The 23,201-nt window shown below is 45.4% G+C and overlaps 1 protein-coding gene and 1 pseudogene across 3 annotated transcripts in view; one reads left to right on the top strand and one right to left on the bottom strand.

Moving 5' to 3' along the window:
• LOC115103705 (myosin-10) overlaps positions 1–5,371 on the top strand; it is a 95,546-nt gene extending 90,175 nt beyond the window's left edge. For all 3 annotated transcript variants that reach the window (XM_065006216.1, XM_065006215.1, XM_065006214.1), the window contains 3 exons: positions 820–928; positions 2,408–2,580; positions 2,785–5,371. In XM_065006216.1, the coding sequence (XP_064862288.1) occupies positions 820–928; positions 2,408–2,580; positions 2,785–2,935 (433 nt within the window). In that variant the 3' untranslated portion in view covers positions 2,936–5,371. The remainder of the gene's footprint in view (positions 1–819; positions 929–2,407; positions 2,581–2,784) is intronic.
• A 3,108-nt stretch (positions 5,372–8,479) lies between these two features.
• Positions 8,480–22,918, bottom strand: LOC115104402 (ubinuclein-2-like; annotated as a pseudogene).
• Positions 22,919–23,201: the final 283 nt, after the last annotated feature.

Here is a 23,201-nt window from a genome sequence, read left to right as displayed (position 1 = left end):
ACTGGTGTTTTGTGGGTACTATTTAATGAAGCTGCCAGTTGAGGACTTGTGAGTCGTCTCTTTCTCAAACTAGACACTCTAATGTACTTGTCCTCTTGCTTTGTTGTGCACCGGGGCCTCCCACTCCTCTTTCTATTTTGGTTAGAGCCCGTTTGCGCTGTTCTGTGAAGGGAATAGTACACAGCGTTGTATGAGATCTTCAGTTTCTTGGCAATTTCTTGCATGGAATTGGGTTTGTTTCTCAGAACAAGAATAGACTGGCGAGTTTCAGAAGAAAGTTCTTTGTTTCTGGCCATTTTGAGGCTGTAATCGAACCCACAAATACTGATGCTCCAGGTACTCAATTAAAGAAGGCCAGTTTTATTGCTTCTTTAATCAGCACAACAGTTTTCAGCTGTGCTAACATAATTGCAAAAGGGTTTTCTAATGATCAATTAGCCTTTTAAAATTATAAACTTGGATTAGCTCATTGGAACACAGGAGTGATGGTTGCTGAGAATGGGTCTCTGTACGCCTATGTAGATATTCCATCCATAAAAAATCTGCCGTTTCCATCTACAATAGTCATTTACAACATGAACAATGTCTACACTGTATTTCTGATCAATTTGAGGTTATTTAATGGACAAAAAATTAGCTTTTCTTTCAAAAACAAGGAAATGTCTAAGTGACCCCACACTTTTGAATGGTAGTGTATGAGGTTGCCTAATGTGGAGTCTTTCACTACATCCTGATGCAAATGTATGTCCCCATTAGATATGAGTCAGTCAGGGTGACACTATTTACACACTTTCCCGTTATCACTCTTTTTCCTCTCAGGGAGAGGGCAGCAGCCAATAAGATCGTCCGACGCACGGAGAAGAAGCTGAAAGAGGTGGTGATTCAGGTGGAGGATGAGCGTCGCCATGCCGACCAGTACAAAGAACAGGTGAGTGGTCGTTTTGGGTCCACAGTGAACTTGAAACAGTCTGTTCTGCCTTTTAGAAAGGGTGAGTTAAAGGCCATGGATGCCAGGTTAGCTACTAATTCACTATAATCAGTGTCTCTGTGTCATCTGTGCTGAAGCTCTCTCTCTCTCTCCTATTCCCACCCACGCTCTTCTGTAGCTTTGGTTCTCTCTCTCTCTCCTATTCCCACCCACGCTCTTCTGTAGCTTTGGTTCTCTCTCTCTCTCTCATATTCCCACCCACGCTATTCTGTAGCTTTGGTTCTCTCTCTCTCTCCAATTCCCACCCACGCTCTTCTGTAGCTTTGGTTCTCTCTCTCTCCTATTCCCACCCACGCTCTTCTGTAGCTTTGGTTCTCTCTCCTATTCCCACCCACGCTCTTCTTTAGCTTTGGTTCTCTCTCTCTCCTATTCCCACCCACGCTCTTCTGTAGCTTTGGTTCTCTCTCTCTCTCTCCTATTCCCACCCACGCTCTTCTGTAGCTTTGGTTCTCTCTCTCTCTCCTATTCCCACCCACGCTCTTCTGTAGCTTTGGTTCTCTCTCTCTCCTATTCACACCCACACTCTTCTGTAGCTTTGGTTCTCTCTCTCTCTCTCTCTCCTATTCCCACCCATGCTCTTCTGTAGCTTTGGTTCTCTCTCTCTCTCTCCTTATCCCACCCATGCTCTTCTGTAGCTTTGGTTCTCTCTCTCTCTCTCTCTCTCTCTCCTATTCCCACCCACGCTCTTCTGTAGCTTTGGTTCTCTCTCTCTCTCTCTCTCTCTCCTATTCCCACCCATGCTCTTCTGTAGCTTTGGTTCTCTCTCTCTCTCTCTCCTATTCCCACCCATGCTCTTCTGTAGCTTTGGTTCTCTCTCTCTCTCTCTCTCTCTCTCCTATTCCCACCCACGCTCTTCTGTAGCTTTGGTTCTCTCGCTCTCTCTCCTATTCCCACCCACGCTCTTCTGTAGCTTTGGTTCTCTCGCTCTCTCCAATTCCCACCCACGCTCTTCTGTAGTTTTGGTTCTCTCTCTCTCTCCTATTCCCACCCACGCTCTTCTGTAGCTTTGGTTCTCTCGCTCTCTCTCCTATTCCCACCCACGCTCTTCTGTAGCTTTGGTTCTCTCGCTCTCTCCTATTCCCACCCACGCTCTTCTGTAGCTTTGGTTCTCTCGCTCTCCTATTCCCACCCACGCTCTTCAGTAGCTTTGGTTCTCTCTCTCTTATTCCCACCCATTCTCTTCGGTAGCTTTGTTTCTCTCTCAATTCTTCTGTCTGTCCCAAACTTTTGTCTTCAAACTTTAATTTCCATCCTTGTTTTTCCAATTTCTATCCCACCTTTTGTCTATCTCCCCCCTCTTCTCCATATCTCTCTTTCTTGCTCTCTCGCTCTCTGTGTTTTAATCTTGAATTGGCCCATGAATTTGCTATGTAAATACATTGAATTGTGCCAATAAAATTATAATTCTCCCCCTGTCAGTTGGAGAAGGCCAACTCTCGTATGAAGCAGCTGAAGCGTCAGCTGGAGGAGGCTGAGGAGGAGGCTACCAGAGCCAACGCCTCCCGTAGGAAACTACAGAGGGAGCTGGACGACGCCACCGAGGCCAGCGAGGGCCTGACCCGCGAAGTCAACACACTCAAGAACCGCCTCAGGTACAGCCTCTCATACACTTCACATAGTTATTTATGCCCATCGGCGTTCCCTCTGCCAGTTTCTTTAAAACAAAGAAGACATTCATTGTTATCATTTCCCGTACATGTTCATCAACACTCCTATAGATGCAACAGGACACACACACTGTCATAGATCTGTGGGTGTGACAAATGACCATGTATGTATTTGCCTGTTCTCCTCAGGCGTGGAGGCCCCATCAGCTTCTCGTCTAGCCGTTCAGGCCGCAGCCGGCAGCTCCAGATCGACGGAACCTCTGTGGACAATTCTGACGACGACGCCGACAGCCGCGCCAGCGACCACAACGACACGCAAGCCTCCAACCAGACCGAATAGACGCTCCCTGCTAATCCTACCAACCCTATCGATTAGCCAGCCTGGCAGCATGGTGACTACAACACCTCAGCCTCTCCATCTGTCCACGAGTCAACAGCAGGGAGAACCAGGGTCCTGTTCATTAGGAACCAAAACAGAAGAAAACAGTCTGAAACAGGGAAGGACTACCTGGATTTGACTAATAAGAACCGCTCGTTTTCATTTTCCGTTGAAAGATGCTTTCAAGCGTTTTGCTACGGTGTGTTCTAATGAATACGACCTAGACCACCCCACCCCCCAGAAATGCTCCCTACCTAAGGATGACGAAACAATTACTCCCACTTGAGCGGCTTACTCTGCCTTACTCTAACGTTACTCTAACAATATTCCTACTCTACTCTGGCTAGCTGCTCGGCCCGGCGAGTGTCCCAACGATCTTAATATAGACCTCCCTAGGCGTGGAATTATGTGCTCCACTTCAATGAATATGTAAACTTATGTACAAGTGATTTTTACTTATGAACTATGCGTGTGTGCACATGTGTGTATGTAAGGTATGTGTATGCCCCTGAACGCCAAACTGCAAGGAAAGGAGCGAAACTAGGAAATGTTCACTTTTGTCATCCTCCTCCCACATGAAACAAAACATTGTCTTGTAATTCAAGTGTGTCACCAAATGTAAAGCCATCATCTCTCCCCTGGCTTAAAGCAGGCCTAACAAAACTCTGTCCTCTCCGATGATAGTCCTATTCAACAGTAGGTCAGAGGTCAATGGACTGCCTCCGCTTCCCTCATTGCATGAGTCTCTTCCTGATGTACAGACTATTGTTCCGCTTCTAAACACTACAATGAAACAAGATGGTGGATTCACACAAGTCTGACCTGTTCTGGAAGAAAAAAGTGGAACGGAAAGGATGTTTTAACTGTGAAAAGATTTTCTCCACTTGCCACAGCATCTCGTCACAACACTTTAAAAACAATTGGTAACTGACTTCTTATAGGAATCGCATAGGTCATGATTGACGTTTTTTGTTGTTGTATTTTGACTAATTGGAACACTATTTTTCCTGTTGTTCAGGAAGAAGGGTTGAAGGCAGTGAAGTGTGGTATGTTTAGATAGATGGTCGCTGGCGTACGTATCACAGAGAATCGCTGGAAACTGCACATAACTGCACAATGAGTGTTCATATGCCCCTGTAACTGGAGCCAGGAAACCCCAAGCTTCTCTCATGAGTGGTCCCATGATGTACAATACAGCCTCTTAGTCCGAGCTTCGATTGAACGTGTAGTTTGGCTAGCTAAAGCCTACTTCTCAGAGCAAGGGAGACTGCCATCTCACTTTGTTTGTGCCATGGTTTGGTAGCAAAGTAGGACCCCCAACTCTCTCTTATAATACGTTGACACACCAACTACCAAGCACTTAGTATTCCTAGATATAACAGCCTTCTATTGGGGATAGCATCTCAAAGCTCTAAAACTATTAAGCCACTCTTAACGTCCCAGAAGGTCCATATCCATCAGCGCTCTCTATTGTTCCTTTGGCATCTCTGTTCAGTATAAAAGAGGGTAATGTATGGAAACTGCCACTTTCATTTGACTTTTACGCCAATGTTAGCTCAGCTGTAATGACATGTTTCTTTAAAGTGCCTTAGACACTAGATAAGAACATTAGTGGGTAATGCACGGTGTACACCTGTATTAAACAGAAAGACGTGTAGGTGAGCACCTGTATTAAACAGAAAGACGTGTAGGTGTACACCTGTATTAATCAGAAAGACGTGTAGGTGAGCACCTGTATTAAACAGAAAGATGTGTAGGTGTACACCTGTATTAAACAGAAAGACGTGTAGGTGTACACCTGTATTAAACAGAAAGATGTGTAGGTGTACACCTGTATTAAACAGAAAGATGTGTAGGTGTGCACCTGTATTAAACAGAAAGATGTGTAGGTGTGCACCTGTATTAAACAGAAAGATGTGTAGGTGTACACCTGTATTAAACAGAAAGATGTGTAGGTGAGCACCTGTATTAAACAGAAAGACGTGTAGGTGTGCACCTGTATTAAACAGAAAGATGTGTAGGTGAGCACCTGTATTAAACAGAAAGACGTGTAGGTGTACACCTGTATTAAAAAGAAAGACGTGTAGGTGAGCACCTGTATTAAACAGAAAGACGTGTAGGTGAGCACCTGTATTAAACAGAAAGACGTGTAGGTGTACACCTGTATTAAACAGAAAGACGTGTAGGTGTACACCTGTATTAAACAGAAAGATGTGTAGGTGTACACCTGTATTAAACAGAAAGATGTGTAGGTGTACACCTGTATTAAACAGAAAGATGTGTAGGTGTACACCTGTATTAAACAGAAAGATGTGTAGGTGTACACCTGTATTAAACAGAAAGATGTGTAGGTGTACACCTGTATTAAACAGAAAGATGTGTAGGTGTACACCTGTATTAAAAACAGAAAGATGTGTAGGTGTACACCTGTATTAAACAGAAAGACGTGTAGGTGTACACCTGTATTAAACAGAAAGATGTGTAGGTGTACACCTGTATTAAACAGAAAGACGTGTAGGTGTACACCTGTATTAAACAGAAAGACGTGTAGGTGTACACCTGTATTAAACAGAAAGACGTGTAGGTGTACACCTGTATTAAACAGAAAGACGTGTAGGTGTACACCTGTATTAAACAGAAAGACGTGTAGGTGTACACCTGTATTAAACAGAAAGACGTGAAGGTGTACACCTGTATTAAACAGAAAGACGTGTAGGTGTGCTGTACGTGTTACATAAAAACCTAACGAGTCAAACCTGGTGAACGGAAAACAAACACTTATTTTTCTTCTTCTTTGTCTTGTGTATTTTTGCTGATGTTTCATATCATACCCAGTGTGCACCTCCTCTCCCGTTCATATACCTGTAGCAATGTCTCCATCGGTAGTGCGTGTGTGGGTCAGAAATCAGTGTTACTATTAACTATGTGAGATGTGGAGCCTTTTGCTCCCCCTTCAAGAGCAGAATGTGATTTCATTTGGTTAAAAGCTTTAACATCCATGATGTAGTTTTACTTGTGTTTGTATTATTATTCTCAGACTGGCTGTTGACGACCAGGCTTTCATTACAACTGCAAATACACCACCACCCCCATTTTATTTCTTGTTTGCCTCCTGTATTTCTAGACTACAGAGATTTTTTTTGTAAAAGAAAATAAAGAATATTCATTGTAGAAATAATATGATTCCAGTTTGTCCTGAGCAGAGGAGCCCCTATAGACTTTCAATTCAGTCAAGCATGTTTCTCTCCCCAAATTGGAGAGCACAGTGGCTAGCTACGCCTGAAGGGCATGGACATATATGATGGGTTGTTCTAGGGAAGTGGTCGACCAGGCTGACCAGGCTTTCATTACAACTGCAAATACACCACCACCCCCATTTTATTTCTTGTTTGCCTCCTGTATTTCTAGACTACAGAGATTTTTTTTGTAAAAGAAAATAAAGAATATTCATTGTAGAAATAATATGATTCCAGTTTGTCCTGAGCAGAGGAGCCCCTATAGACTTTCAATTCAGTCAAGCATGTTTCTCTCCCCAAATTGGAGAGCACAGTGGCTAGCTACGCCTGAAGGGCATGGACATATATGATGGGTTGTTCTAGGGAAGTGGTCTAAATTCAGTAAGGGGTTGGGAATAGTTAGAAAACAAAAGCTGCTCTGTGATTTGAACCAGGGACCTGCTTCAGATGGCAACCCAAATGTTATACTCTCCACCAGCTGGGGGGCAACATCATTGGCGTAGCCAGAAACTTGTCAGGTGGGCCTGCATCAATTTGGGTAGCTAACTTCCTGAAATTTTGCCATCGGGCAGAGGAAAATGTGCTGTTGTATAGCTCATCTCATGCTATTGTACACATTTTGCCATGAGCCTGAGAGAAAATGTTGCATTTTTAGAGCGGATTACAGCTCAAATATAGGTGTTGATTGATAAAGGTACTGGATTATGAGTTGGCTTGTTTGCTAAATGAACAAATGAAATAGGCAGTAGCATGGTGATTATAGCCATAGAAGCACAGTGGCAAATGGCTCAATGCAGTTAAATTCATGGATTATTGGGGGTGTGGCTTTGTTAGTTCTTTTTGGCAACCCATCCAGTGAGAGTGAATGTCAATCCAGGTAATCTGTTCTGTTATATTATATTGAATCAAATCTGACTAACCCAATGCACTGCTTGCTATGAATTCTATCTGTTGGTATTTGCATATTTAGGTAAAAAGACTGTCCTGTTTGGAACATTTGACAAGAGCAGATTTCTTTTGTTGTTGCTCAATCTGAGTGGGTGTCCTGGGCAGGTGAGCGGAAGGGCTCTACCACATGGCTTTCACCCGTCCTGTCATTTCTAATAAGTTACTTTAAGGGAGGAACAAAGGATGCACTTTTTAAAGAATCCAAACCGGGCCAAGAACTGGGAAAACTCCAGAGCCTTCCACAAAGCTAGGGTCTGTTGTTACCTGGGAAACACCGGCATGGGTGAGAAAGGTCAAAGAGCAACACGTGTAATGATGTAATTTGACAGTAAGGGCTCGATTCGATCCGTTGAAGATCCGGGATATAGCGTGATTGAGGTTTAAAGGCAATGTCTACGCATTTGCAGGAGACTGCATTCACAGTAAACGCTGGTGACATCCACTCAATAGGAAATTACCTTTACATTTCAACCGCATTGTGGCACGGATCTTAAACCTTATGGATTGATTCGAGCTCTGACCTTTCCATGGTACAGAAAGTGAACACGAATGTTGACATAATTGAGGGACTGTACAAAACATGGACTTATGACAAACGTATGAAAAAAATGTATTGCCACGTCTTAAGGCTCCAGAGTGCCTCATCGTTTCACTTGTGGCTCCCAAATGGCGCAGCAGTCTAAGGCACTGCATCTCAGTGCAAGAGGTGTCACTACAGTCCCTGGTTCGAATCCAGGCTGTATCACATCAGGCAGTGATTGGGAGTCCCATAGGGTGGCTCACAATTGGTCCAGCGTCGTCCGGATTTGGCTGGGGTTGGCCATCATTGTAAATAAGAATTTGTTCCTAACTGGCTTGCCTAACTGGCTTGCCTAGTTAAAGAAAGGCTAAATAAATAAAGAGCGTTTTAGTTTGCGTGCACGACTACCGGCAAAACAGTTCGTCTTTCAATCACCTACTTCTGCAAACCAATGAGGAGGAGGCAGGACTTGCAGCGCGATCTGCTTCAGAAATATGAATGAGTTCTATTTTAGCCCTTGGCGTCGCAGACGCTCGTTGGCGTGTGGGTGCAATAATTGAATAACATGGATTTCGACATTTATTTTGCGACGTTCGCGCACGCGACGTGTCCGGTCTGGTCAGCATGTTAAGGCGGGAACATTGTCTTTAAAATCCGATATACAGACAGAGCCCTTACTTCCTTTAACAGATGTCTCGATAGCATAGTTTTGCCCTACCTTCAGGACTTCCTTCTTTTGAAAGACAGCTGTCACAATGGAGGACGGAAGAAAGGGAGCACAAAGAAATGACTCAGGCCCTATTGAAAACCAACTGTATTTTATTCCATAAATCGACACACAAAAATAATCTACAAAAGAGACCGAATTAAGTAACCAGTTAACATGAAATGTAATCTTTACCCGCCCCAAAAGCACAAAAGCTTTAAAATGTCACCTCCTGCTCGTCACAGAAAGAAACAACTTTTCACCATGACATCCTGACAGACCACAGACGGACAACACTCATGGGTACATTTCAAAGAGAAGGTTGATAAGAAAACACGCACACTGACCAAGGCACCCCATCTACATGCTAGGAAACTCATCTTTGGCGCCATCCTTGGTGCAGTTGGTCGACATTCATACTGACATTGGAAGGAGGGATGAAGGATGATAAGAGATGGACAGAGGCAAGAAAGCCAGAGGTCCCTCCCCTGACTTTCTCCCCCAATGGGTTTTGAGAAGACTAGGAGAGAGGAAGTGAGGAGAATGCTATTGAGATCTTCCCAGATATAGGAAGAGAGTAAGGAAGAACAATTTCTAGAGGTATTCAGCAGGTGAGAAGGGAGAGTTCTTTAGATGAGGAAAAGGACTCAGACATACATACACACAAACATTCACAACTTCCAAAAATACATTGACAGCTGAGTAAGAGGTTGAAAGCCAAGCGACGACTTGCACTTTTGCATTGAAGCATTTATAGTCCTGCATAGTTCTTTAATTAAACTTACAAACTAAGGCGTTTTGTCATATTGAGTTGAGTGTTTTGAGTTGATAGTTTTTTTACAAAGTTAATTAATTACAATAAAATAAAAAAAAGTTCAAGTAGGCTACAATCTCGCATCTCTGTCCCCTCGCTCACACTCCACTCCTCTTTCCAAAAGAGTCTAGCTTTTACAGTTCAAGTTTTTTCTCCAGAAAAGGTCCAGTGTGATTATACAGCACCAAAGACACGCTGAGCAAGAGAGGGGAATATTCACTCTCTCAAACACACACAACAGAGAAAAGGGGGTATGCAATTTGCACACACACAGCACAGACTGACCTGGAAAGAAAATACAATATAATATATGTAGGTTGTGTACATACACACACACACACACACACACACACACACACACACAATCTCACCGGGCACACTCATACCTCTAAATATTTTTTTTATCCCTGTGTAAATTACAAATAATTTATCAATTTTTATATTAGCTATACTACCTTAACAGTCAGTTGTGGGGAGCAGAGGCGACTTAAAAACACTATGGACACGCCATCTCACATCGGAGACAAGTTAACAACTACCTTCCTCAGACAGTCAAGACAACGACCCAAAAATAATTTATACTCAAATCTGCTTTAGACGAGAAAAAATAAAAACAGACTTAAATTCAAATGAAATGACTTAGCTAACAGCGTGCTCCCTCTCCTGGGTGGTTTTCATTACGGAACAGACACACTGGTAGCGTTTGCAGGTCGAGAGTACTTTGCACCTCTGAACAGAGTGCCAGCCATAATTTGCAACCTGATTCTACATGTAGAATCGAGCGAAAATGTCAGCAATCAAACCCTCACCGGTGGGGTGGTCCGTGAAACAGACCGCGCCAAACAAGCGGCAAATAGATCGACATTCGTTGCGGTATGTGCGCTCCGTTGGTGCACAACATAGCAAAACTATTTTTAAACGAAAACCAGGGTTCAGGCAATCCTTCCTTGTTTCTCTATTTGTTTTTCTACGTTTGGAGCCTAATGAATACGACCCTGTCCTCATTCCACAGTGATAAAGGTCGGTCATGTAAACATGTTGACAAGAAAAAAATGTAAGAAAAGAAGTTTCATTATCATTCACCCCAGGTCCATTTTATACCCCGTAATCATAAAAATACAGTTCAATTAAATTCAGAAATCGTCATGGTGAGGGGTAATCGATTCTTCAGGTCCATATTGAGGGAAGAAGGCTCCTCTCCCCGGTATTATTACATCATTGTGTCCATCTGTCCAATCAAAGTGATCCTAGTGGACATCTCGATGTCACTCTCTGTCCCCGTCTCCATTGGTCAGTGGGACTTCCTCTTCATGTCGCCACCCTGGCTTTGGTTCGCATCTGAGGTGTGGGGGGGGGGGGGGTTAAAATAATTTGTTACATCATGTGTAAATACATGATGCAGAAAAATACTGAACACACAGGGAGGAGATGCTTCATCGACAGACAAGACACATGCTTCTAGTGTTAACTTAGTCATGCAGTAATACGGGCATGCAGATCACCGCTAACATTGAAGCAGGCAGACAGGTTGGGAAAGAAGAATTTACAGCCAAACGGTGAGTGAGCGATATCAACATGACGCAGGGAATGACAACACAAATAGAAGAAGGGAAGAGGGAGGTAGAGGGAGGTAAGGGAGGAGGGGGAGAAGTACTGGAGGAGGAGGTGTGAAGTTTACCTGAGAAAGCAAGCTGCAAGTGAGGAGGTAGAGCAGCCTGTGACCCTGACTGGAGACTCTTATACAGATCTGAGGAGAGATGGAGGGAGGGATGGACAGATGAGAGGAAGAAAGAGTGAGGAGGTAAAAAAAAGGGAAGAATGAAGAGGGGGAAGGGGTTGAGGAGAATAAAGGTGAGAAAAGGAACATTAAGAGATGAAAGTAGAATTTGAGTAAAAGATAAAAATCAGAAAGTGAGGGCAGATAAAGGGGAGGATGGATGGATGGACGGTGGGGGAGAAGGAGTGAGGGATTGGATGAGAAAACGAGACGGGCGGGGCAAGAGGGTTACAGTGAGAAACCTTTAGCATAGGCACATTAGAGCTGATTATACTTCAGTGTGGATCCACAGCACACACACACACACTGCACACCACAACACTGACCATGAGTAACACAAACTAAGACTAGATGAATCTCAAGGGACCACAAATAAATCTAGCTGCGGCTCCATATATTTTGCCATCTTAATAAACACTGATTTTCTTTGTCATTTGATCAAATTCATCCGATAAAATGTCATACTAATGAAGTAGTAAGTTATGTAAAGACTTTTACCACATCATGATGTACAGTACAGACTTTCTCAGTGGTATTAAGAGCCCTAAAAGTTTTACTGAACCGTAGAGAACAGAGAGAACAAATGCTATATTTTTGCTCCTATAAATTTGCATGCCCGGTGCTTTGAAAGATCACAGTCTTGTGGAACCACTGCCAGTTGGGCACCGGTTGCCAATTACTCACCTATTAAGTCGCTCTGTGAGAGGCTGTATCCTGAGTTGGCGCCCGTGCCCAGGCCGCTGACCCCCGGAGGAGTGAAGTTGAGCAGCGATGGGAACTGGAAGGGCAGTGAGACAGGCACTAGCCCCCCCAGCATCCCAAAGCCAAGTGGCCCTCCCAGGAGGGGACTGCCAGCTGACACCTAGGGGGAAGGGGGAGGGAGAAAGAGAAAAGGGATCAGGTGACTCAACTTGGTGACATAAAGTGCCTGACACAATCTCTTCTGTTCTGACGACGTGGCCAAACCTTTGCAGAACAGACTCAAAACTCAAGCGAGAAAAATGCAGTCAGTATGTAAGAGGTGCTTCTCTTGATCCTGTTTTTCACACTTCTTGGCACTTTCTGGTCACATGTGATTGGCTGACTCACCTGCGTCAGGTGTGAGGTGACGGAGGGTGTGGCCATGGTTGCCGTGGGCACCCGACTGCCTACAGCCTTGGCTCCGCCCACGGCCCTCTGTCTCTGTCCGTGACTGGTCGAGACTGTGCCGGAGGGGGAGGGGCTGTTGTCCGGGCGACTGGTGACGGGCGACATGCGCATGGGGCTGCTGTTGGAGGTAGCGCTGCTAACGCTACTACTGCTAATGACAGACGGAGCCTTCTGGCTTCCCGCGAAGCTATAACTGCCCTGGCCCGACTTCACCTGACCCCCACCTTGGACACTAAATGGGGGGCGGAAGCTGGCAGTCTTGGGGGACTGGTACTGGAGAGGGCTGGAGATCATTTGAGAGTGAGAGAGAAGGTTGGAAGAGGAGGAGATGGGAGGAGGGGTGGGGGCAGGGGGCGAGGGGTGAGCTTGATGATGGGGGAGGAGTTGTTGCTGTGGGAGGACTTGGTGAGGGTTGCCTGCATGGGGGTGATGAAGTTGGACTGGTGGTGGGGCTTGGATTTGCCCTGGTGGTGGGAGGGGACTGGGAGGGTGAGGAGCCCACCGTGGAGGTGAGGTAGGAGGGTTGCTGGGGGCTCTTGGAGTTGAGCTGCTGGGGGCTCTTGGAGTTGAGCTGCTGGGGGTGTGAGTGGGAGTTGGTGGCACGGGACTGAGGGGAGGAGGAGGGCATGTTGCTCATCATGGCACCGCCGTTACTGCTGTTGCTGGCTTTGACACTGCTCTTCCCCAGTCCTGGTATTGCCAACCCCATGCCCAGGCCGACCTTCTGATGGGGGGGCAGGAGCGGAGAGGCTGTGGGAGGGGGACGCTGCTTGGTGGGCGGGGAGGGGGACGACGGTGGGTGGAGCTTACTCCCTCCGGTCATGCCCCCTTGCCTGTGTGTGGCGGTCGCCATGCTGACATTGTGTCTCTGAGTCTGTCCCATAGAGCCTGCCCCTTTCATCACGCCGTACACTCCGTCGGCGCCACGAGACACCAACGTGGCCCCTGCGAGCTGCATGCGAGCCGACGACGCCGTGGAAGTGGAGGGAGAGGTAGATAGTGTGGTCTTAATGTTGGCCATCGATGGCATCGTCGACGAGTTGGCGTTTATCTTGGAAAGAGAATGTGAGGTGAGTAGGGAAGACGAGGGGGAGTAGTGAGGGGTGATGGAGGGTGGGGAGGAGTTTGGGATCTGGAGAGGAGGGGGGAGAGGGGGGAGGTGAGGGTGAGGTCAGTGACGCTGCCGTGGGGACCCAGGCCCTTGGCGGCTTGGCTGAGGAAGGCGAGGGCGTGGGAGACGGAATCCAGGGAGGGGGCGCGGAGGTCCTCGTCCAGCGAGTCGGACAGGCAGATGGGCTCAGAGGGGGACGAGGAGGTCCCTCGGGCCTGGATGACGGAGGGGGTGGAGGGGATGTGGGGGAGAGAAGGGATGGTGGCGGTGGGGAGATTGGGCCTCTGCTGGATCCATTGGCCTTCCTGGAATACAGGGAAAGGACAAAGGTTAGCATTAGCCCCGCATCAGAACACATGGCACCGCAAGTAATACCAAATAACCATCTTGTAGAAAAGGTTACAAACGTCAGTTGAGAGTGAAGAGATTTCACTGACCTTTGCTTTAGCCCTGGGGGTGGGGACCATCCTTTTCTTGGCCCTGGACAGAGAAACCAATGGTGTGTTAAGTTAACATCCGCACAGGAATGCTAATCCATCTGTCAATCAATCATCTGTTTATTCAGATATACTGTACATCTTCTATCCATATAGTCTATACATCCCATCACATACTCTGTGTGTGTGTGTGTGTGTATATATATATACTAGTCAGGATTGAGGGAAAGATGAATGGCGCAAAGAGATCCTTGATGAAAACAAACATGTGTATGTATGTATGTATGCATGTATGTATAAAATATACACACACACGGAAAGTATTCAGACCCCTTGACTTTTCCCGCATTTTGTTACGTTTCAGCCTTATTCTAAAATGGTTGTCCTTCTGAAAGGTTCTCCCATCGCCATAGAGGAACTCTGGAGCTTTGTCAGTGTGACCATCGGGTTCTTGGTCACCTCCCTGACCAAGGTCCTTCTCCCCTGATTGTTCAGTTTGGCTGGGCGGCCAGCTCTAGGCAGAGTCTTGGTGGTTCCAAACTTCTTCCATTTAAGAATGATGGTGGCCTCTGTGTTCTTGGGGACCTTCAATGCTGCAGACATTTTTTGGTATCCTTCCTCAGATCTGTGCCTCGACACAATCCTGTCTCGGAGCTCTACGGACAATTCCTTTGACCTCAGCGCTTGGTTTTTGCTCCGTCAACTGTGCCTTTCCAAATCATGTACAATCAATTGAATTTACTACAGGTGGACTCCAAACAAGTTGTAGAAACAAGAATGATCAATAGAAACAGGATGCACCTGAGCTCAATTTCAAGTCTCATAGCAAAGGGTCTGAATACTAAATAAGGTATTTATGTTTTTCTATTTTGAATACATTTGCAAAAGATTCTAAAAACCTATTTAGGCTTTGTCATTATGGGGTATTGTGTGTAGATTGATGAGGAAAAAATTGTATTTCATCAATTTTAGAATAAGGCTGGAACGTAACATAATGTGGAAAAAGTCAAGGGGTCTGAATACTTTCCGAAGGCACTGTATATTTATACTCCGGACTCCGACATTGCTCGTCCTAATATTTCTAAATCACATGATTTTACTTTTTAGATTTGTGTGCATTGTTGTGCATTGTTAGATCTTGCTGCACTGTTGGAGCGAGGAACACAAGCATTTAGTTACACCCGCAATAACATCTGCGAGATATGGATATGCGACTAATAAAATTGGATTCCATCTGTCAATCAGGCATATATACAATAAAAGGTAGAATTTCCATTATAAAGCCAACTTATTTATAAGGTCCAACTACAGTGGAGATAACTTACATGTTGACAGTGAGGTGACTGTGTACAACACGGCTCTCCTTGAACAGCATCCTGGCCTGCATCCAGCCCTTGGGCCACAGTGGTTTGACCTCGTTCTCCATGAAGGCCTTGAGGTAATCCTCCACAGAGAGAGAGCACTGAGACGACTCCAGTTCATAGCAGCTCAACTTCACACGCACCAGGTTACACAGCAGCGACCTACACACACACACAGAGAGAGAGAGAGAGAAATTAAGAAAGCTTACCAATCTATTATCTTTTCAAATCAACCACTTCCTGTATGACTTAGCTCGAGAATTTAACTTTAGTGTCTAGGCCGGATTACTATAAAAGTACTTTGTGACAACTGCTGATGTAAAAATGGCTTCATAAATAAGATTTGATTGAGGGCAGTGGATGGGCCGTCACCTGAGCTTGTCGTCCCAGACAAACTTCTTCCGTGGGCCCATCATCCTCTTCCCCGGCTTCCCCTCATCCTCCTCCTCTGATCCGTTCTTCTCTCCCTCTCCAGGCTGCTGCCTGCTAGGGTCCAACACACACACCTCAGTACCAACATGTTCTAACAACCTCAATATATACCCGCAGAGGCAGAGATGCATATAAATGAAAGCAGTGATGAACACAGGCAGAGTAGAGCACTAAAAATAACCAAACACCCATTATGGATAAGCGATATAGCATTACAGTATACCAGGGGTACTCAACTACTCTTTAAGAAGGTCCGGTCATTCAAATGTCCTAGGTGGCAAAGGTCAGGATGGATTTTTGTCATTTATCAGCGTAGTAACAAACCCAACAACCCCAAACTGTTCAAATTGGTCACATCCTTCTTGTTGTTGGAGAGAAAATGTTGCCGTTTTAAAGCTAATTTCCTGCAATTCTACACATTTTGCCAAGTGTTACCTGAGTGAATTGCTCAACAAAATTAATGGGGGCCCGCTGGGGGTCGAGGCCCCTGGGCGTACCCATCTACCTAACATGAGCTATTTGATCAACTGGACATTTCTGACAGGTACTAAATCGAAATCGCTCTCTGTCAGGGAATGACAAACAGCCTAATGCAACATCAAATGTAGAAACATGTCAAATGTAAAGTCGGGACCCGCGCGGTCCGTATTGACCCCGTTCTGGGTCCGCATCAGGACCACAATCCGCCTGTTGAGTATGGCTGCAGTACACTATGGAGTATTGTAAATCTTCTTACTTGGCAGCCTTGACCATGCAGTCCATGCTGTATCGTTGGATCTGCTCGGGCATCACACTGCACACAGCCAGCTTCAGCTTCAACAGGGGCGTACGCAGACGGTCGTCCTGGATGTTGAGGCTAAGCTTCCTGAGGCGTTTGAGAAGGGCCTCTTTATTGCAGGGCACAAACGCTTCCAGGTGAGAATACACCTCCCCACGGAGCCCCATCGGCTGCTCCTGCACCTGCAGCTCAATACTGGGGGAAGAGGGGAGGAGGAGAGAGTGGAGGGAAGGGAGAGGAGCAACAGAGAGAATTAACAGGAGTGAGAGAAAGGGGGGATGGAGAGAGAATGTTGGTAATCAAGGAAAGGGGATAAAGAAGAGACGACAAAGAATAAAACAATTTTTGCGTGCGAGAGAGAAAGATGTTGGGAGAAATGTAGAACAGAGTGGGGGTGAAAAAGACAGGAAAAGAGATGAACAATCGACTACAATATCAGCAGTATGACACATTCAGGGTGGAGACGGAGAGAGATGTACAACGTGTCAAAAGAATGACAAACTCACTCCAGTAGGATGTTATTCATATCCAGGGTGAAGAACTTCTTCCTTCCCTCTTGATCAAACTGACGAGAGGCCTGTGAAGAAAGGATGTTGGTGAGCATACAGTCTTCCATAGAAAGACGCACAACAGCAAAAAGGAGCCTTCCGTGTCAGTTTCAAAATGGCTGCACCGTCATCTTGCCAGTTTTTCGCTCATCCTTGATTGGTCACTCTCTCTTTCTTCTCTCTCCCTTTTGGCCACCTGTTGTCTGTTGCTAGTCTACCTTTCTTTCATGTGTTTTGCTCTCATCCGCTCTTCCTTTCTGCTCTGCTCCTCTCTAACCTCTCTTTGCATTTTTACCACCCTGTCAAGAAATGCATTACAAATCTTCCAAGAACTGAAACACTATTTTAAGAGATATCACCTTGATCATGGTTGAAGAAAATGGCTGCCACACATTTAAACTGTACAGAATTCCAGGAAGTTACTCAACAATTAAATCAAGGGTTGATAAACATCAAATAAACAAATAAATCAATCTATGATAAACTGGAAAAGCCCCATGAGTGTGACTCACCGCCCGTAGGTCCTCGATGCGCTTGATGAGGGGGGCGGGCAGGCCGTCAGGGAGCGGAGGTGGGTGTAGGAGACCCCCTGAAACCCCCAGCCCCCTCCCTAACCCGCCCCCACTCGGCTTCGGCCCTGAAACTCCAATTCCCATCAGGCCATTCTCTCTCCCGGGCGTGGCCACGTGCGGATTAGCCGAGCTGTCCAGAAGGCTGAAGTCCAGGTCACCCAGAAGATCCTGGAGCTCCTTCTCATTTGCCGAGCCCAGCAGTGACATCATGGCGGGGTCCGCGGTGAGCTCGGCCAACGAGACGTCGTTGTTAGCCGCGTTAGCGTGCAGGTGGGAGTTAGCCAGCAGGTGGTTGGCTCGCGGGGCGTTAGCCACGGAGCTACCCACGCCGGAGTGGGGCGCGGTGGGGTTCATCTTCCTCATCTCCTGCTTCTCCCGGGTGAAGCGGCGCAACATGGCTGCCAAGCACAACGAGTCCTTCATCAGCTTCTTCCTCTTCTTCTTCTCTGGCCGGTGGATGTTCATCAGAGACGACACTCTGGGTCAGAAAGACAAGAGAGAGGGGTGAAGAGGGGAAAGAGAGTGGGAAGAGAGGAGAGGGTGAGAGAAGGAAGAAAGAGGAAAGAGAGAGAAAATAGTGAGGTAAGTTATGATGTGTAATCTCGAAGACAAGAAACCTATAAGCAAGGCAATGTCTTGTCAATATGATACAAGGAAAACAACATTCTCATAATAGCCGCCGGTCTATTTCTGGGAATACGAGTATTTATGGCAGCGGAGTGATCAGCTTATCAGAGCGTAGCTAATGTAGCCTTTGTTAAGGACACTTGGCCTGTCACACAAGCCCACGGGCCATTCAGAGAGAGCATCACAGTGTGTCATGTCATAGTCAGACATATCTGTACATGGGGAGGAATGAAGAAAAATATATGTATATGATGAATTCGTCTATTGTATTGCTGAAGTATGCTGAAGTGTATACATTTCAATTTCAGTGCACATTCGGTAGGGTTTGACACGGGGAGGTATGAAAACGGATTCAAAAACCATTACAAGACATTTTGAGGAATGGTTCTTGAAACATGCTCAGTTCTATCTGAGAAATATGCATAGAACCACAATGTCCCCTTAGATGATTTGCTCTTACAGCAAGAACAAAATAATCAGAATTATTCAGCAACCATTCTATCTCATATTGCAATCTGTGAAGGTACAGACATGCCTGACAGGCACAAGAAGCTGCGATGTATCCATCCCATTATCCTATCATCTCACCCTGGTTTGGGCACTCTGTTCTTCCGGGGTTTCTTCTCCTCCGAATTGTTTCCTTCTTTCCTCCTTCGTCTCTTGATCACTTGCTCCTCGCCACCCTTCAGCTCCTGCTAACACCGGAAGGCACAGACACAATTCATGAAAAACCAAAACAACCAGTTGGATAAACACAAATAAAGCATCCGGGATGGGGTCAATTATTCTAGTCAGTTCGGGAAGTAAACAAAAATTAACAGATTTTATCATTGATTTTGAAAATAATTATAATTTCTGTTTACTTCCTGAATTGACATCACTGAAATGGAATTGACAACAACTGACTAATACAGTGTAATTTCACTGTATACAATACTTCATGCCAGAATCCCACCCTTACTCTGGGTTTCACATCCTTGCCCCCTTCCTCTCCCTCGGACTCGGAAGCAGCTCTGAACTGCAGCGTGCCCGTGTTGATGTAGAACCCGCCCAGCTTGGTAGTCAGGGAGGCCGGGACCAGCTCGTCATACTGTCACACAAAACAAAATGGCAGCCGTTACATTCAGAGCATAGATGCAGAATACAGAGTAACTTCAATGAGTGTCTGACAACAACAAAAACATGTCACACCGGTGAATGTAGGTTAGTGTTTATGGGGCAAGGTTGATTGGTTGTGCGAATTGGTGCCGTGGTTGATTGACAGTCTTAAGCACGCTCCAAACAGGAAGCAAAACTCCAGAGCGGAGTTCGCCAGAATAGAGCAGATTCCTATTTTCTCCACCTATAATACAGCCTAACATGCCTTCTCCACATGAAGGGATGTAAAAGGTCAAAAGTAAAAAAGGGATACTTACAGCCTCTGAGTTGTCAATGAAAGGGTCGGTCTCGTCGTAGCCGAAGCCGATGTCAATCAGATCCTGCATTCTATCCTTTCTCTTCTTCTTTCCAGGTGCATTCGCATTGCCCTGTGTCACAGAGGATACATACTTTCACATGTACATACTGTATAACCAGTAGTCATAAACGAGAACAAAATGGCTTATAACCAGATACAACAGGTTTATAAACTAGTACAACTAGCTATTAACCGGATTTTAAAAAGTCAAACTAATCTTAAAACTAGTATCTTACAAGTGGCGTTATTAGAGCACAAGGTTTTACCACGGCTCCAAAAAAATGACGTACATATTTGTTCTCAAACTTCTTGGCCAGGGCCTCCACCTGCAGTCGTTCTCTCTCGTCATCGTTGAAAAGGTCGCTAGGGTCAAGGGCAGGAGGCAGGATAAAAAGAGTTGGAGTCTGAGTTGGGGCTGGGGCTGGAGGAGGAGTGTTCTTTTTTGCCTAGAAAGCGGGGGAATGGGTGAGGAAAAGTGTAACTACTGGAACAGAAATGGACTTACCCACAATAAACAAACAAAGTAACAAATAATATTGTGTTGTTATTGTACCGGATGTAAATCACATTGTCATGCAATCATATTGCTCAAATAGCATTGGTGAATAAGCATTTGGTATTTAGATTTACAACTGGTTTATAAAGTTGTGGTATCACTTGTAATTATACGTTTGAGAACAATATATTATACAGTGGCGCAAAGAAGTATTTAGTCAGCCACCAATTGTGCAGGTTCTCCCACTTAAAAAGATCAGAGAGGCCTGTAATATTCATCATAGGTACACTTCAACTATGACAGACAAAATGAGAAAAAAATCCAGAAAATCACATTGTAGGATTTTTAATGAATTTACTTGCAAATTATGGTGGAAAATAAGTATTTGGTCAATAACAAAAGTTTATCTCAATACTTTGTTATATACCCTTTGTTGGCAATGACAGAGGTCAAATGTTTTCTGTAAGTCTTCACAAGGTTTTCACACACTGTTGCTGGTATTTTGGCCCATTCCTCCATGCAGATCTCCTCTAGAGCAGTGCTGTTTTGGGGCTGTTGCGGGGCAACACAGACTTTCAACTCCCTCCAAAGATTTTCTATGGGATTGAGATCTGGAGACTGGCTAGGCCACTCCAGGACCTTGAAATGCTTCTTACAAAGCCACTCCTTCGTTGCCCGGGCGATGTGTTTGGGATCATTGTCATGCTGAAAGACCCAGCCACGTTTCATCTTCAATGCCCTTGCTGATGGAAGGAGGTTTTCACTCAAAATCTCACGATACATGGCCCCATTCATTCTTTCCTTTACACGGATCAGTCGTCCTCGTCCCTTTGCAGAAAAACAGCCCCAAAGCATGATGTTTCCACCCCCATGCTTCACAGTAGGTATGGTGTTCTTTGGATGCAACTCAGCATTCTTTGTCCTCCAAAGACAACGAGTTGAGTTTTTACCAAAAAGTTATATTTTGGTTTCATCTGACCATATGACATTCTCCCAATCTTCTTCTGGATCATCCAAATGCTCTCTAGCAAACTTCAGACGGGCCTGGACATGTACTGGCTTAAGCAGGGGGACACGTCTGGCACTGCGGGATTTGAGTCCCTGACGGCGTAGTGTGTTACTGATGCTAGGCTTTGTTACTTTGGTCCCAGCTCTCTGCAGGTCATTCACTAGGTCCCCCCGTGTGGTTCTGGGATTTTTGCTCACCGTTCTTGTGATCATTTTGACCGCACGGGGTGAGATCTTGCGTGGAGCCCCAGATCGAGGGAGATTATCAGTGGTCTTATATGTCTTCCATTTCCTAATAATTGCTCCCACAGTTGATTTCTTCAAACCAAGCTGCTCACCTATTGCAGATTCAGTCTTCCCAGCCTGGTGCAGGTCTACAATTTTGTTTCTGGTGTCCTTTGACAGCTCTTTGGTCTTGGCCATAGTGGAGTTTGGAGTGTGACTGTTTGAGGTTGTGGACAGGTGTATTTTATACTGATAACAAGTTCAAACAGGTGCCATTAATACAGGTAACGAGTGGAGGACAGAGGAGCCTCTTAAAGAAGAAGTTACAGGTCTGTGAGAGCCAGAAATCTTGCTTGTTTGTAGGTGACCAAATACTTATTTTCCACCATAATTTGCAAATAAATTCATTAAAAATCATACAATGTGATTTTCTGGATTTTTCCCCCTCATTTTGTCTGTCATAGTTGAAGTGTACCTATGATGAAAATTACAGGCCTCTCATCTTTTTAAGTGGGAGAACTTGCACAATTGGTGGCTGACTAAATACTTTTTTGCCCCACTATATACTCAGCATAATATGCAAATATGTAACAAAAAAATAGTGAACTACTGTACCGTGCAATGATGTCTGTACACAACACTGAGTGTCTTGATAACATAACACCGTCATTTTACATAACTCCCTGTAGGCAACATCCTGGTACTTCCAAACCTACTCCATCTATTCAGCACTGACTGATCTTCTATATGTCACCCATAGGAGGCTAAACTCAACTGAACTGGGGCACTTCTACGTGCCATATTAATGGCTGTATGACTGGTGTAAACTAACAAGAGAGTTGGCAAGTTAACAAGAATTGTAAACATACAACCTTTATCACTGCATGTGAATAAGGAGTGCCTACAACTGTAATCTTGACGTGCCGTTCGAGTTGAGTACCAAGTGATTTGAGTGAATGGTTTAATGAATGGCTGAGTTAGGGTCTTTTGTGTGAAGTCCATGACTGGTCATTTCCTCCTCCCACCGACCACGCTAGTCCGTGGAAAGACAAGATACACACCCACGTTCATATCCTATCTTATAACAAGTCCCCACTAACCAAGTTAATCAAATCAACTGGTGTTGATCCATGTCTTTCTTGACCAAACAGAAGGAGTCATACCTGGATGTTTTGGATGAGTTCGCTGTAGTTAAACTCGGCCGACGATTGATCGCTGGGCTCAGACAGAGATAGGTTCAACCGCACGGTAATCCGTTTTCCTTCAGCGTTGTCCTTGTCACTACTAGTTTTGCCGAAAAGCCCACCGCCACCATCTGCCCCGGACGCTTTCGTTTCGACCTCACCATCCGCATCCAAGTCGATGTCGGCCTCGTCATCCTCCAACCGGCGTTTCCTAGTCTCCGTGGCTGATCCCGCAGCGAAGGCCGAGAGGGTGACAAATTGTACTTTTCTCGGTTCGGCCATTTGGATGTGCTGCCTGTCTGAACCTCGCTTCGGACAGACAGCGACAGCGCGAGCTACTTCGCGAAACTACTTCAAATTTGCGAATTGAATGGGTTTGCGCGAAAATGCAATGTCTATTTAGTGGCTAATAAGATGTAAGGGGGTCGTCCGCACCATTCGAACTGAATTTCAGGGGATGAGATGGTCGGGGAAAAGTTGTTTTTTCGGTAGCTACTTGCATCCTCAATTGCTATGGGATCGAGACATTCAAGTTGGCCATCTTGGATTTGAGGAGTAAATAAAATATCAGAGCGAGGTCACTGGGCCTGCGCACACAGACAAAACGGAAGTAGCGTGAGCGAGGGGGGTTATCATAGCCAATCACTGCATTTGCCCCCATTTTAATCCCGCCCCTATCACAATAGGCGACAATAAGAACATCTGAAGAAGATGGCACTAGTATTATGACCTTAACGGAGATGTCTTTTGTGAAAGGACATCTTATCAGATCATAGCCCATGTCACCAGAATCATTTTGCTCACTAATATAGAAAATGGATGGGAATCTGTTTTGATGGCAT

This window comes from Oncorhynchus nerka, linkage group LG21 (genome assembly GCF_034236695.1).
Source record: "Oncorhynchus nerka isolate Pitt River linkage group LG21, Oner_Uvic_2.0, whole genome shotgun sequence".
NCBI classification, from domain to species: domain Eukaryota; kingdom Metazoa; phylum Chordata; class Actinopteri; order Salmoniformes; family Salmonidae; genus Oncorhynchus; species Oncorhynchus nerka.
This window is presented reverse-complemented; position numbering and strand designations above follow the sequence as displayed.